Source organism: Pezoporus wallicus, unplaced genomic scaffold (genome assembly GCF_028554395.1).
Source record: "Pezoporus wallicus isolate ANWC-B61680 ecotype Strahan unplaced genomic scaffold, APGP_CSIRO_Pwel_v1 contig_13954, whole genome shotgun sequence".
NCBI classification, from domain to species: domain Eukaryota; kingdom Metazoa; phylum Chordata; class Aves; order Psittaciformes; family Psittacidae; genus Pezoporus; species Pezoporus wallicus.
This window is the reverse complement of record NW_026638000.1, coordinates 95,613-112,643: the sequence shown is the minus strand read 5'-3', so window position 1 is coordinate 112,643 and position 17,031 is coordinate 95,613. Positions and strand designations below refer to the sequence as shown.

At 34.1% G+C, this 17,031-nt stretch overlaps 1 protein-coding gene across 1 annotated transcript in view; it reads right to left on the bottom strand.

Moving 5' to 3' along the window:
* CFAP46 (cilia and flagella associated protein 46) overlaps window positions 1–17,031 on the bottom strand; it is a 75,719-nt gene that overhangs the window by 16,560 nt on the left and 42,128 nt on the right. Inside the window, exons 26-41 of the mRNA XM_057408665.1 lie at window positions 16,427–16,617; window positions 14,342–14,461; window positions 13,795–13,959; window positions 13,264–13,412; window positions 11,734–11,832; window positions 11,339–11,468; window positions 10,277–10,423; window positions 8,720–8,920; window positions 7,159–7,265; window positions 6,180–6,362; window positions 5,251–5,386; window positions 4,182–4,370; window positions 3,500–3,688; window positions 2,720–2,854; window positions 1,543–1,722; window positions 283–450 (exon numbers count right to left, since the gene is read on the bottom strand). Of these exons, the coding sequence (XP_057264648.1) occupies window positions 283–450; window positions 1,543–1,722; window positions 2,720–2,854; window positions 3,500–3,688; window positions 4,182–4,370; window positions 5,251–5,386; window positions 6,180–6,362; window positions 7,159–7,265; window positions 8,720–8,920; window positions 10,277–10,423; window positions 11,339–11,468; window positions 11,734–11,832; window positions 13,264–13,412; window positions 13,795–13,959; window positions 14,342–14,461; window positions 16,427–16,617 (2,489 nt within the window). The remainder of the gene's footprint in view (window positions 1–282; window positions 451–1,542; window positions 1,723–2,719; window positions 2,855–3,499; window positions 3,689–4,181; window positions 4,371–5,250; window positions 5,387–6,179; window positions 6,363–7,158; window positions 7,266–8,719; window positions 8,921–10,276; window positions 10,424–11,338; window positions 11,469–11,733; window positions 11,833–13,263; window positions 13,413–13,794; window positions 13,960–14,341; window positions 14,462–16,426; window positions 16,618–17,031) is intronic.

The following is a 17,031-nucleotide window of genomic DNA, read 5'->3' as shown; positions in this document are numbered from 1 at the left end:
GAAATTATAAAAAATCCCAATGAAACAAAAAAATCCCAAAAAAACAAACCAAAAACCCCCACTCAGCAGATGTGCCAGGACAGGGGGCTCCGTCCAAACAAGAAACACTTTGTCACTGGCACAGGTTGTGGAGTCTCCATCCTTGGAGATACTCAGGAGCTGACAGGACAGGTACCTGTGTGCATATGTGTATACATTTATGTATACATACATATATGTTTCCCTGTACATATGCAACATAGATATAAACCCCTTAATAAGTAGCACATCTCAAAAAGTTACCACTGAGGTAGCAGTCAGTTGCTGTTCCACACGTTTTAGAAGATCACTCGTGTTTCTGTTTTGTTTTAAATGATTCTGAAGGTGCAATAATGCTGCCAGCTGAGAGCTGCTGGTGTTAGATGTAGCTGTTAGAAGGATATTCTTCATCGTCACAGATGCTGAACAGCTCTGTAAAATGATTGTATCTATTTATTTTCCCTCAAAACCAAATAAACATATATCATCTATGTTATAATGTATAAATATATGCTAAAGAAAAACCCTCTTGCTAGAAAGGTGAGATGGATTAACAAAAGCCTGCTAGGTTTTTTTTACAAGCTGATGTAAACAGTCTGGCAATAAGTTATGAAGATTTCTTTAAAATGAGTAGCTAGAATTTACTTCTTTGCCTACATTTATCATCTGTGTTCCTGCATTGAGTCATGTAAGGTCTACCTGGGAAGGTGAATGCCTGTATTCTGAACTTAGCCTTTCAAGTAAGTTGAGTCTTTTCTGTGCTTCTGCACTTTTTACTATATAGCTGTCATATCACACATTTTAACAGACTTCCTGCAAAAAGCAGTGTAAAGTCCTTATATCCTTTTCTTTCAGCGAACACAACAATCCTATCCTTGGAAACAAGGCTTGCTAACAGCCAAAGCTTTTTTTCTTAACTTTTAATGCAACTGCCACGTTAAAAAGCAATGCAATTCGGCTTGACCTAATCGAAACTTCCAAAGGGAGCTTAATATTGACCTTCAATGAGATTTTCAACTTTTTTTTTTTTTTCCCCAATACAAGCTTTGTGGGCAGGAGAGTAAGGAGGGTATCTGAATTAGCAGATTTTTTTTCCCAGTGAAAGAAATAAGTACTCACAATTCTGGTGCCTTGATATGCATTCCACTTACTTATGGTTTGCAGTCATACTTCTTAGCAAACAAGCTAAATAGACTGATACTACATGGGGTACTGCAGCAGTGGTGTTTTGTGGTAATGCCTACCTTAGCTAATCACATTAATTTATTTATATTAAAATCTTTTCATGTATGCAGTCATCAAGGAAAAAAATCAAGTCACACACAACAGGTAACAGAACTGTTAACAAGCCACTGATCAAACATTTGGAAGTCAGCAGGCATATCACTGATAGCCTGTATTACTCACTAGTATCCATACAGTGTGTTCTGTATGACCAATTTTATATGAATAGACAGTTTTATTTATGTAAGTTAAACAACCTTCTTTATACTGGAAAGGAACACAATACATTAGCTGCATTACCTGATGAAGTGCCAAAAACTGGCTAGTTGAAACTGGATCAAATTGCTGAAAGCATTCAACCATTTCAAAACTAGCAGTAGCCAATATATCAGTAATATCATGATTGAATGCAATACCCATACACTGTAGCAAAGCTTCACCGGACTGAGAAAGATATTTCTGAGCCAACCTATGTTCCTTCTAGATGATGAAAAGAAAAAGCTTTAATTAAAATACGTATTCATATTAAATATTTGTTATACATATACAGATTACCAGTGTGTTAGAAAAGTATCACATTTTCATAACTAATTCTAATGCTTTTTTCTCCTTTTTAAGGCATTTATTTAATATATGAACAAAATAGGCAAATATGGGTTAATTATTCAGCAGACACCAACACCTGTTATACAATATTAAAAATGTTTTCCTAAGGCATTTTCTTTAATATAAAACATGTATTTTGCAGAACAGTATTTTAAATCCAGGCAGTATGACCCATTCAGAATGAAGGGATTTTCTGTCAATTCTCAGTACAGTTGTTTCATTTAGAATTCATTTACATTACAGTGTAACATTTAACTGTTAATAGTTGAATGTATTTAATACAAATAAACTCACAAATCTCATACCTCATGCATTTATTGACGATACTAGCAACACAAACTGAACATTCCCAATTCCTAGTGTGACTTGAACTGCAGTAATTAACAGGTATCAGTTCACCATACAATGTAACTTACATTACAGAAGTAATTTACAAATGTTTAGTTGAGAGAAGTTACTTCTGTGTTTGTTCCCAGTCTGCAAGATGTTATGCTCCCTTAAAAAGGCATGTCTGTGAAGCAGAAAGCAAGCTGACTGTTCATCTTGTCCTGGCTGCTACATGCTTAATCACTGGGAAACTCCTGAAGGAGAAATTATTTCTTTCTGGGAGCAACTGGGAAAGCTCAATCAGGAGCCACCACAGCATATACTGAGGGGCAGCATGGAGATACACAGCAAAGTTGTGATAGAAAGGTGGGGTTTTGGGGGGCTGTTTTGGAGGCTTTTTTTCTTTTGTAGATCAAATGTATATTACAAACATTTCCATTATCAGTTCAAACAGAACTGACAAATTAAGTGATTAAACCGATAGATCATTATTCCATAGAAGAGGAAACATTCAATGGTAATGCAAGCACATTCACTAATATACCTTTAACTTCGGCATTTTCTTCCTATACTTGTCATACTGACATTCATTAGTTGCTAAAGCGCTGTCAGTCACTTCCTGTTCACTGCACTCTGCTGAAGTCAGGGAAGTTTTTGCCATGTCTGATTTAGCTTCTTCCTACTCATCACAGTATCAGAAAAGAATAATTAATCATTCCATTAAGTATGGCTAGCTTCATTTCTGTTGTGAAAGTCTAGGTGAAAATGGAACCCATCTTAAAAGAAATAATCTCACTATATGATCCCTTGATGGTGAGAGATTTAGCAATATTATCAGGCATCAAAAATGTTTAATATGTTCTGATGACAATATGACCAACAGAAACTAAAAAAGCCCTCCATGCAGCCTCTAAGATTTTTATTTTCTGATATTTGCCCTCAGTTTCTTCTGAACACTTTATCACTGAACTTATAATGACTGAGCTTCCCTTTTCTTACACGGCGTTTTCACTACAGCAGAAAAGGAACTTAGAAATCTGAGCTTTTAACCAACCACAGCCCTTTAAGACACTCAAGGACTCCCTTCCTCTTTTTTTTGAAAATACTGTAATTAGCACATTTCAGGAACAAATCAAAAAATCGACTACAAGATGATGTCAGGGTGGCAGAGGCACCATTTAAATGGTTCAGTATACATTTTTATTATGGCTTGCATGCAGTATGTAAAATCTAGCTCTAAATAAAGAGTTGTGTTATGCAAATGCATACAAAAAAATATTGCGGCAGACAAACTTTACACATAGAAATGAATTTGAATGCATACCATAACATTCGGCTTCCAGTAAATCTCTGACTGCACAGGATCTATACTAATGGCAAGTAAACGAAGAGTTTTTCCAATGAGATAAAGGCATTTGGATTTGATGTCAGGACAGCCTTTACAAAGATTCTGCACGTTTGCTAGCTGAGCCAGTGCAATATGACCCACAGCGCCTTCCATACGCTTCCAGTCCTGGTAAAATACCCATTTGTGTTTATTTGCCCATATATACCCACACATACAGAAACATACTTCTTAAAAACAGGTAACCCATATACTTACATACATACACATTTGTTAACTGTGATCACACTTTTAACTATAAACGAGTTGTCTTTAACAGAACAATTGATAAAAAAAAGGCCACTGTAACATCGACAACCAGTACTGAGGAAAACATGGGATAAGAGGAGTGTATTGCAGAGAACACTGGGGATACTGAGCTTTCCTGTAACAGCATTCCTACTGACATTGTCAGAGACAAAGTAATGGTCAAGAATTACTGCTCTGTTCCAAGCGGATGGCTGATGTTTTTATTCTTTTTTTTTTTTTGCTGCAAAACTGCATGAAAAATCTGGGGACCCATTTCCTCAGTAGTGGAAGAAGTTCTGTTATGGAAAAAATCACTGGGAAACTTTTTAATACCTTTCACATGCAAATCATAGGACTAAATATTTTTTATTACCTGTTCTATTGGATCATCTTCACTAGTTGCCCTGATGAACGCCTCCACTATTTCATGGGGTGATGCTTCTTCCACTTTTTTAAGCCTTTTCTTAGTAATAACAAGATGAAAAATATCCAAAAGAATCTCTACAAGATTTATTTTCCTGTTCGCTAGTTGCCTCATTAATGGGATACTAATATTGGTAGTCTGAAATACAAAAGAAAGGAAAGTAGAATTCTAACTTTAAATATTTTTGCAGCTTTACCTGATAAGAAGTTAGAATGTTGCATTTAACTAAAGAAGCAAACATATCAACAATATCACTTCAACAGATCAGAGATATTGCTATTGTCGTGGTTTAAACCCAGTCAGGTAACTTGTTCACTCACTTCCCCCCTTCTTTCCCTCCCCCTACTCCCAGAGGGACAGCTATGAAGATCTTTAAGTAATTTAAAAGACAAAGTTCAATGTCAAATATATTTTAAAGCAATCAAAGTAGCTGCACAGAAAAAGAGCAGCTGTGCTTTTGCTTTTCACGTTTTATGAAACTGGTACAAATAACTAATTCCAAAGGAATTACAAATGTGTGCATAAACCCAGAATGTTAATATTCATGGTTTTGGCACCTGCACAAACATACTTGAGCCTTAAAAAAGGAGCAGAAAAATAAAGCTGGATGCTAGAGTATAATACCGGCACACGCTAGCAAAGTGGGCTGCAGGCTTTCATTACCCAAAATACACTATTTTGAAGACAGGATTTCTTAATTTACATAATGTTCTGTGTAATCTTCTTTTCCTTCCCAGAAATGAACACCTTATTGTGGAGAATTTTAAGACTGAAGATATTCAGCAAATTAAAAATATTTCCAAGTCCAGATTTTTTCTTTTGTAACTATTGGATAAATTCTAGAATGAAATAAAATTGACAAAGACCAAACAAATCCTCTCATTTCTGCTTTGTAATGTTTCCTATAGTCATTACAGATAGGTAATTTAATTTGGGGCTTCCAGGAATTATCCCAAAATGAGTGAATGCACAACTCAATACAATCGGTTTTCTATGAGCAGGGAAAAAAAAAGCCTACCTCATGAATTGCAAATAAGCTCCAAACATTCTGAAACACTTCCTCAGTTCTGGATACTGCCCTCTGAGCTAGATTGTAAGCATCTAGATAGTGACTATGTATTTTTAGTTCGTTTCTTTCCTCCTTGGCAATCATCCTGAAAAAAAAAACCCAAACAAAACCCCAAAAGAACTAAAGTAAGCAGGTGTTAATTCTTATGGTATCAACACTACTGAACGTATATACTAAAATAGTAAGATTAATAAGATTAAATAGATTACTATATAAACCAGATTCATTTTGTACATGCGTCTTCTAAATGTTGAAATAGGAAAAGTGAACAATCACGCACTATTTTCTCAAGGTCTTATTCTTGGAACACTACTGCTGCAATGCAAGAAGATGCCAAGACACAAGGAGAAGAAAGGCAGATAATGTTGCAGACAACATGTTCACCAGGAAAAAATAGCAGAATAGCCAAATACAAAACAACTCAGTCATTTTAAGGGGACATCATGGAATCAGCTGAGAGTCAAGGCACACCATGGTTTGGACTTTTGCCATTACAGCAATTTCCAGAAGAAAATTTCAACAGTAAGAATTGTAAAAGCCAATAAATACTTGAGAATGATTAGTATAGCTGCCAAAATGCCTTTATGAATGGGAAGACGAAAGGCTGACTTGGAGACTTCGATACTTTGGTTTGACTTCAAAAACACTATAAAATCATTAGCACCAGGTAAGATGAACTCTGCCTTCAGTGAAAAGAATTTTTCATTCTATTTTTCTGAATACAAAATACATCAGGAATGCAACTAGGGATGTAACACCAAGATATAAAACCTGACAATATTGTCTGCTCTTCTCTGTCTTTAATTAGACTACAAAAAGTAAAGAATACAGTTCGTGGACTAGTTAAAAAAAGTTTTTCAGCAGAAATAGAATCTTACCTGTGAATATTTGCACACTGTAGCAGTATCTCAGCACTGCAAACTTTATGCCCATAATGACTAAAGTCCTTTGCAATTTGAACTAATTTCCTGTAAGATTCCTGTAGCGTATGTGGCAGCTGACAAGACTTATCATTAATTGTCATACTATCTTGGGCACAATGTATCTCAATAAGTGTTTTCCTAGGAATAAAAATCAAATACATGACAGCAGTCAAAAAGCACAGGCTGTGTTTGAAAACAGACATATTTCTCTCTCTGCTCTCCTTTAAATTACAAGAAATCTAGAAAAAGCCTCTTCAGTCTTTAACTCTGTGGTCTACAAGTCACAGTAGGTCCTTAAAAAAATCAAAATACTGTATTTTCAGATTCAAATGTACGTACCACCTGTTCCATGTATCTAATTATTCGATCTGCCTAGGCCTAGCCAATCTTCTAACTGTAGTTAAACTAAGGAGACTGTTAGTCCTCCCTTTCTAATCCAAAAGTTTCTGGAAACTTTTCTGGACAGAGGACAAAGTGTAAATGCTACATAATTCTCTTCTCCTACAAACATATTTTAAGTTCTTTGTGCTTGGATTTCAATGTAACCAAAAGACTTCTTGGATCACAGTGAGGAGACAAGTAAGTGAATACCGCAGACTACAGTAGTGTGGGAATACCTGTGCTCAAACAGATACCTCTGCATAGGCAAATGTATCTTGCTCCTTTGGGTAACCTACATCACAAACTACGTACAGTAGGTTGCGGTATCTGAACTAGCTTATCATTTTAACAAGTAGTAGGGCTACAAGAATGAAGGAATTTAAAGGAAATTTAAATTAAGAAATCTAAAAAAAATATAAATTACTTAGAAGAAAAATATTTGAGAATCCACAGACTGCACCACACTAAAACAAAGATGAATGGTAAAAATCACCATATACATACAATGTAGCTGCAAAGTAGAAGCTGCATATTTTAATGAAAAGACAGTTACCTGGCTTCAAGGGAAGTAATTATAAAACCCAACTCTGATTGTCTGTTAGGTCTCTTCAGTAAAGTAGATCTGAGTACATTTACAGTGTGTTCCAGTATCTCACAAGCCTGCAGGTAACATCAGAAATCTCATCTACTTTAAATGTCTGTATATAATATCAAACATTCATTTTAAAAGCTTAAACTTTGTGCAGAACATGTTGAGTATCCTTCCCCAGTATTCCCCGAGATGACTGATTCTTGACAAGTGTGTAAAAGTTTAGAAAATATGAGCTATGATCACACTGAGATTTTTTGATGATTAAGTGACTGAAGCACATAAACACAAAGACAGAAGATGAAGCCAGACTCATCTTAGACATACATACCAAAAGAATGAAGGATAACAGACCCAACTTGAAAAAGGGGAATTCTACCACCCTCATGGTAATTTTTTTTAGGAACTATCAAGGGCCCAGGAAGGCTGTGGAATCTCCATTCTTGGAAACGTGAAAAATGGCAATGTAGAGCCCAGAGCAACTTGATTTGGCAGTTAAGGTCAGATTTCACTTCTAAATGCCTCTCCTTTGCTGGGGTTAGACCAGATGAACTCCAACCTAAATAGTCAATTAATTCTGTATTTCACATGCATCTTCTTAGGAACAGATTCCTGCATCCTTACCTACATATTAATCCACCAGTAAGCATTACACTACTAGAGTTTTGCCAACTGGGGATGTAAAAGAAGTCATAAACTAATAGTTTTGAATGAAAAAGTCCTTAGATGATGCTCCAAACCTCATCTACAGATTTGTCTTTATTTAAAAATTCTGCTGCTGCAGTTATGTTGATCAAATTATATAGAGGAATAAAAAAATCCACCTCACACATTTCATTAATAGGTTTACTGGCAAAAACTTAGTAACTACTCTCACTGGTAATCAGATACTTTTTCCTTAAACAACTGTAAATGTGAACTGAGCTCAAACCAAAATCATCCCTCTAGACAAAACAGACTTGCACTGATTACCAGTAAAGGACAGATCATCACAGATACAAGAAGATTACATTTACACTGAAACTCATGAAAGTTAAAGGTTAAACAGTAAATGATTTTCAATAAATATATGTATTATACTTACAGCAGTATCTGTCAATCTAGAAATAATATTTGCAACACTGAAATATTTGAAAAGGAAAGACATACTAGGAAATAACAGTGAAAATTATATTCTGTATTCAATATGGAAAAAGCATTCATCCATATTAACAGAATTGTCTGAGTACAAAAGCATTCTAACCAAGAGAATCAGATTTCTGGGATTTAGTTACACATACTAGATTACAATTGCTCTTTCAATAGAAGGACATAGAGTTTATAATAAAAACACCCTGAACTTCTGAGGGTAAATACTCATTCCTACTGGCCTTCAATTAATGTTTGTTGAATGCACAACAGAGAAAACATTAACTGCATTTAACACGTATTTTTAATTCTATTGAAATGCAATGGCGACAACATTTCTCTTTACTGACAGGCACCAGTGCTGAAAAAACCCACCACAACCAAAAAACTTCCTTACCATGCTTTGTTTTCCTTCCCTATCTTCTTCTAGAATTGCTTCTATTAGACTAAGAGTACTGTTGTACCAAAACCGTTCATCTCCTCCTAGAAGCTGTGCTTTTTCCAGGAGTGCTTTAGCTTGTCTGTGGTTTCTTTCCAGGTTAGCCAATACAGCAAGTAAGTACAAGCACCTTGACACATCATATAGGGCCCCCAATTCCTAGGAAGAAAGACACATGACTTATATACAAACGATCCACTACAGCTATTCATATTTACTTCTATCATATTTTAGAGTAAACTTATGAAGAGGCACAGAAGTAAGAAGAAAATTGTATTTCCTCAATTACCTGTAGCATTTTCTTGTTACGCCTTATATTGCTTTTTTTTAAAATAAAAACCTTCTACTTATTATCAAAAATTTAAAAACCTTCAAACAGACTTTATATTTCTTTATATTTCTTCTATCCCACAAGCAAAGGGAGCTATTTTTCTGCTATTATTTAGTATGTATATATCTACTGTAATTTGTCAGCGTCTGATGAAGAAATGTAATGATGAAAATTTTTTTACTGAACTAGGATCTAGATACACAGAGCTCCAGCAAATTTACAGTGCTACCTTATGCTTGTTATAAACTATATACTAGTAGCATGCAAGAGACAAATGCAGTGTACAGTACAGATTGTATACTAGCATACAGACACACAAAATACTAGTAAGAAATTGTGTAATTAAAATTATTGTTCTCCCTAATGAACTTTCCTCAATGTACAATACTAAATTAATGCTTTAAGAAGAGACACGATATTACTAATGACTATATTATTAATTACTATTATTCAGAGCATTCATGATTCACACTAAATAATCATAGATAGTTTTTATTTACATGAGAATAATTATTGTGGAATAAAAGGATAACAATATTTTTTTTTAGAAGTACAGGAATTGCAATAGTTATGTTTCAGCAACCCATATAACCAAGAAAAGAGCTATAACGGAGGACAGTGGATATAGAAAGAATATCTTTAATGTACACCCTTCATAACAATGAGGTGATGTGGATTTGTTTGATGGAACACAGGGACACTTACATAGATCTGCCAGAATTCTGAGTCATAGTTTCAGTGTCAGTGGCTGTTTATCAAAACACAGCAGTAAAAGAGTAATGAAATTTAAAATTATATAACTAGACTGTGAAATGATCAAAATGTTGAGAGGATGGAGCTAAATGCTCTGTCATGAGCAAATCTTGAATGTCCCTAAACTATTTTTAAAAACAAGGTTTGGATACACATACATCTACCAAGCTCAGTGCAAAGCAGAGGTGCTGACACTACTTCACAAGTTGAAATAATCTTCAGACAATTCCCATAAAGTTGGCCTTAAGTGCCATGTGTTTAAATGTATGCATTAGATACGTTGAAACCCAAATGACAGAGGGTTGGGGTTGAGGGATGAGTAAGGTTTGATAATTGCAATTTGATTATTATGAGGAACAACTGCATCAAAATTAATTTTTTTTCCTACATGTTTTAATAATGTTTCTTTTTCTATTTTATTTCTGATATACCTGTGTTGCAGCATGGGCCTCTGATAGCAGAAGTCTTGCTGGTTGATACAAGCCTAGCTGGATTAATACTTCAGCTTTTTCTATCCACAAATAAGGGAAAGAAAGTGCACTCAGTCCTTTCCCTGTTGCTTCATTTAACTCAAAAACCTGAAAAAAAAGCATTACACCTTCATAAATTTCAAACTAAACTATATGAATTACAAATTGTTATTACCTATCCTATCAATTCTTGATATACCCCACAGTCCAGTTCTATTTTCTAACTTTGAAATTCAACTTTGTATTACAGGAAAACCAGGTTTACTTTGAGATTTATATTTATTAGTTGAATGCCTTTTGAGGACTATAAATATATACTATTAAAACTAATTTTAGAACACACGAACTGCTTCAGATCTGCTACTGTCACGAAGAAGATGATTCTTGGTAATAACTGAACCAAAAAACATTTGCAAGAGCTAAAAAAGGTGACATGAGAGGGATTAGAAATTAGAAAATGATTCTTTACATACACAAGAATAGAAAAAATATACAAAGACAGCAAAATGATATGATAAAAGCAAGGAAAGAATTGCCACAATAAAGAGGAAAGTGGAGATAAGTTTGAGAAATATCAGTAAGGCAGTTATCTTCCTAAAGAGACAAAAAAGACAGAGCTGAAATATTTGCATGCCTTTAAAAAAATGTGTCTGAGGGAGCAAAACAGTATGCAGTGATATAATGGAGAGAGGAAGAAGGCAAAACTGAGACCAGTGGTGAATACAATGCTTTTTCACTTCTCAGTCTTTTCCACTGACTTGAACTAGTCCCAGATTCCATTTGTAGAAATGTAGTTGTATTTTATATTAATACAGATTCTATTCTTGTTCCACAATACAAAAACTATGCCAGGCAAACTCCGCTCACATTCAGCTGGTGCCTGCCAATCTAACTAGTATGCAGTTAAACTTTTTGTGCTTGTGTATTTCTCAAGTATAAAATTACATAGAAACAAATTAGCAAGTATATGAAAATAAGGAGTGAAGCATAATTTACTAAAGTAACTGGAGTAGAAAGAAAAACCTTTTCACTTGAAGTAAGGGTATTCTCATCCCTGGTACCATTCTGCTGAGTATTTTCAAAAAATGTTTCTTTGTCTTCTGTCATAGTATGTAATTTTTTTTCTTTTTTCAGTGCAATTTCTTGCCTACACCTAAAGCACAAGGAAAAAAAAAAGTAAATTCAAGTATATTTCGAAAGTATTTCATGATGAAGTATTAGTGTGTTAGTCATCTTCACCAAACACTCACTCTGCAGATAAATACAAACCAATATTGCACAGAATTTTAGGGCCCAGCTAATGCACCACATTTGTGTTAAGCATCATGGGGTTTAATTCCCCCCCCCCCCCAACACCACTTATCAAGCGTAGGAAAAAAATCCCAGCTAAATACAGCCTCTGTAGTGAAAATACATACATTGCCTGTTCTAATTCACTAATGTAGGCTTCTCCAGCTGCTTTCTCATGATGCAAAGATGCCTGATTCAGTTTTAGGTCTGAACAGATCAGGGCAATTCTGAGAATAAAAAAAAAGAAATTTTTAAGAAACAATCAGAATCTTTCCTACATTGCTTCATCCAAGCACATTCTATGTGAAGAGCACACATTCCACGTTTGTCAGTCCTACCTTCTTACGTCTTGGTTAATACTGTCAGTAACAAAAATTTTAAACAAAAAAGGTGGAACTGTGGTAGCTGAAATTACACACTGACAGAGGTCATAAAATCACAGAATGGTTTGGGTTGGAAGGGACCTTAAATATCATCTTATACAATCCCTCTGCCATGGGCAGGAACATCTTTCATCAGAAAAGGTTGTTCAAAGCCCCATCCAACTGACCTAGAATACACACTTCCAGGGATGTGGCATCCACCGGTATCCCTAGCCCATTCATCAAACGCGTATCTCTCCAATTCAGCAGCAAAAATGATGTAGTAAAAGTACAAAAATAATTAAAATACAGTCTCACTACAGCATGCAAAAAAATCCCATACATGTGTTTGTGTTAATCTGCTTTTGTATATTGAGTAAAGAGGAACATGTTTGTGTATACATATCTGATCAAAAATAAGGTGATAGATATAAATAAAATACCATGAAATAAAATGAAATCTTGAGGAGTCAACAAAAAAAACTGGCTGGCAAAGCTTGGCTGCAAATCCATTTCCTATTAGTAAATCACTTTTAGTCTTGTTGGGTAGTAATTCAGTAACTGATTTGCAATTAAGATAAACATGCTGACCTTTGCATATAGGAATATTTATCTATTCCATGTGACCTCTTTCAGGCATTTTATAAGTACATTATTTCACAATTATTGGGAATTAAGCAAACAATTATTGCTTATAACTGTTACTTATTAAGCAAACATTATGCAATACATTTCAAAAAAGCATGACAAAACATTTTAACTAAACCAGCAATAATTTGCCATTGCATGCATATAAAATATCTGTGACTCAAATCTTTTAGGGCTAATCTTTCATAAAATTAACAGAATTTTGGTCACAAAGGCAAATGCCTATAATAGAGAATGAGCTTATTGGGGATACTTATGGGGGTTCATAAGCTAAATGATGTAACTTTGATGCAAGATGGGAGTCTTAGTTTCATTGAAACATTTTTGGACTTTGCCCTGTTCAGTTCCATAACAATAAGGCATTTCAAAAATTATTCACATGAAAGTGGTTTGAGTTCATAATCTTGTTCACCTTTCTTTGTGGAGATCATGCTTAGTAACAGATAAACTTAGTGGCTTTAATACCACAAGCAAACCAATTCATCAAAATTCTATTAAAATGTATAAAAAAGAAATTAAAATAAATAAAACCCATTAAAAATATAAACAATAAGTCATCAAAAACCTGTTTACTATTTACTGAAATATTAATGAATTGTTCTTTCCGTTGAGTTTCTCTTTTATTGAAAATAAATAAAGGATACAAACCGAAGGTGATAGAGATCAGACAGACTTCGACATTCCACAACTTCATTAGCAATAACTTCAGCTAGCTGCAAGATGGGAAGAATGAAGTGGGGGCAAAAAATTTTCTGTAGTTCTTTAGATAAAAGGTCCATAAAATACAAAGTGCAAGTCTGGAAAAAAAATTGTTTAATTCAATCAGTATAAACCTTATTTTGTATGGAATAAATTTAAATTTAAATTGATGATTCAGTTCCAAATTTTAATTTAAAAAAAATTAAATAATTAAACAAACTCTCAAGCTGAAAAATCAGTCAGGTACATAGGAGCCAGTACAGGCATTCTGTTAACGATTTTTTAATGTTAATTTCAGCATGCAGAGGGCAGACTAACACTTTCTGACGTATTAATGAATACTATGACAAGGAAGGATTTCTGACTGCAGTCTGAACATAATCTGTCTCACAAACAGAAAACCTAAACCACAACGTAGTTCCCTGCTACTTGCTTTTTCCTAAATAACAAACACTCTAGGATTTTGAGGAGTATACTTACAGGTTTGGGGAAATTATGCCAGTTAATACCGTAACAATTTGTTTTCTGTTTAAAAATATCTCTAATTTCATTGGGACAGTCATAATAAGCCCATTCTTCTACGTTTGCTGGTAAGGTATGAACTGACCCCTTCCCTTTAGGCTTCTCTTTTCCAGAAATTTCAACCTATAATAAAAAATAAGGCCAAATTATCATTCGTTGGTATAAAATATTCAAATATCATAAAAAAAAACCCTAAACCAACATTATCTACTCAATATCCTTTAAAGTTTGAGTGACTAGACCTCTAGATGTAAAACTGTAATTTTTACAAAACAGTACTATTTTGATCAATGCAGCAAACAAAAGAAAAGCATCTGTAAATTTATGGCCTCTCAAGTCCATGCGATCAAGAGTGAAGGTATGATATAGAGACTCCAAGAGAAATTCTCAGGTTATGACAGCATTTACAAGAAAGAAACGGAAGTATTTGTTAAAACAAATGAGCCCAGGGAAACATCTCTTAGAAAGAGATGATTGTTTTAATTCCACAGGAAAGGGTTCTTACATGTTTCTTGTTGTCCTTCTCTTTTTTAGGAGCAATTACAGACTGCACCTTCTGAGGAGCTGTAAGTGGGGAAGACTTTGATAATACTTTTGTAATAGGACCTGATGCTGACAACGATACCTAGATAAACAAATAATTACAGTTAATTACTTTCAATTTTCAGTAATAATGTCAATTTCTAATAATAATGATTATTCACTGTAACTCACCATCTACAGCTATTAACAACTGCCAGGTACCACATTGTTATTTCTGTAAGAGCTTTCTTCAGAAAACTAATACTTGAGAGACCCCTAGATGCTTGTGTTATTTGTACAACCATTTAGAATGATCATGACAATACAATTAACCAGCTGAATGTAAAAAAATGACATCACTTTTGTACTAAAATACTACTCCGATTTTTTAAACCTATGTGGTTGCAAATTGAATTCTTTTTTTTAAAACTGCTACTTTAGATGGCTTCATCTTCTGCAAGGGATGAATTTCATATCATAGTAATCTGGAAGACTGCAGAGAGCCACTCTGTTCTGCTTCTGGATTAGTCTATAATGCTACTAATGAATGTTATATTAAAAAAAAAATCTAAATATTTAAGCATATGAAAGCATCCATTGAAAATTTCTCTACACACTTAATAGCATGAATTCTGCTCTTACCTAAAATTTAAAAAGCACATTAATTTGGGAAGATGAATATATTCTCCTGGAGGGATCAGGAGTAGCAAATATAATATGAACAAAAAATAATGCTGGATGCTGCACAAGTTGTGAAATTTTCAAGTTAAAGGTATTTTTAAAGTAAGAGCCAGCTAATTTGGCTGCAGTTATTGAGATTTTCAGAGAACATTTAAATATCTTCTGAGTTATTAATGAAGTCCTAACTCTAAAAGCCTGCTTCAGAAATGGACATCTGCAGTCAAGTCTGCTTTACTATTGACTCCCAAACAAGGTTAAGCTGTTCTGTAGTGCTTTTGTTCCTTTAGTACCATAGCTGTTCTTTTTCTCACAGTACTGTTCAGCTGTATACATGAGTTCTTATGATTATTGTCATTGTCCTAAAACTGGCACTGACAGCTGCATTAACTCTTTTTAATAGTCTATCCAAACAGTAATACTTCTTTCAGATACTTTTTTCTCTAGTAAGACACTCAGTCAAGGTCATGGTATTAAAAATTATATTTATATAATTCTGAAAACACCAACATTCATTTTTTTCAATTCCTGTCTTCCATCAAATGTTAAGAGTCTGAACTGATTTCACAATGAATACTTGACCATATATATATATATACATGAAACTTGTTACAGGAGTAAAAATTGCAGGCTTTTACATCTAGCTGGAATGAAGCTACATAGATATATCCTATTTACAACGCTAAGATTGTCTCTGTAAGATTTGAGTCATTACTATTACCAAGTGTATATTTAGTCCCTTCAAAGATTTACTCATATTTAATGTATAATTGTTTTCCTATGATTTTTGCTATGATTTCCAATAGCCTTTTAAATTAGACATACGTATCAGTAAGAAATGAAATAGATCGGTTTGACCTGAAATGCTGTAACAATGCAAAAAGGAATTGAGTATAACGACTGGTAAACACTGCTTGTCTATACTTCTCAAAACCTGAGAAACAAATTTGAATTTAACTATGTCACACTATTCCTTTCAGTCAAAATGACAGCCCCCTTGATTCAGGCTGTTGAAGGTCTGTCTGTAATCTAATTACAGATTCCTCAGAACTGTTAGCAATGTCTTCAGCATGTATTGTGCCACTACCAAGATCCTTTAACAAACTGAAATTACTAAATTTGCAAGCCTTTTGCATGAAATGCATGAACATACTGCAGAGAAACAGTGGGCCACTGCTTTTATCCTTCATGGCTCTTCTCCGTTTTCCCAAGAGAAACAATCTTTTTTAATCCTTAACCTGAGAAAACATGCTAGCTATATCACAAAGTAGGAAATCCTAAAGATTAGTTAAAACATCATGCGAATAGCTGGCACCACGATTACACAAGATAACTTGAAATATACTGGCCACAATTTAATATAATTAATATAAGCTCATAACAATCTCACCTGCCAGATACGGATGATACAAGCATATGCCATCAAACAGTGCTGCTGATGAAAAGGAGAACTATGACCAGAAATTAAAGCTATTAATGTCTGTGCTCTAAACAAAGCTTCCAATTCTTTAATATCACTCAGATCTTCCAAATTAATTTGGGGCATGGTATCATTTGCTCCAATGTCTGTCTTCAAATTTTCTGCAGGAGAAAATTTTGGTATATTATCTTTTTCTGTTAAAAAATATATAACATGCTCACAGTGACAGTACTTACAAAATATTTTCAAAAGTTAAAATTTCTGAATTTAAAATGAAAATATTTATGAAAAGAATTAAAATGGAAATCCATCTACTGAAGATGTTTTTCTTATAGTGATGCAATGCTACTCATACCATGTTTACAATGAATAATATAACAGCTATGTATATTAAATGGTGTAAGCCTGACAGAGAAATTAATTCCAACGCAAGCACACTTTATCTTCTTGAAAATAAATCCGTGTGAAAGACAATGTAACTTACTTATTTCAGCCACTTGAGAAGCATTGCAGTTAAGTCAAAATCCCCTTGATCTTGATGTAGTGTTTTCTACCTGACCAAAGACGAGATCCTA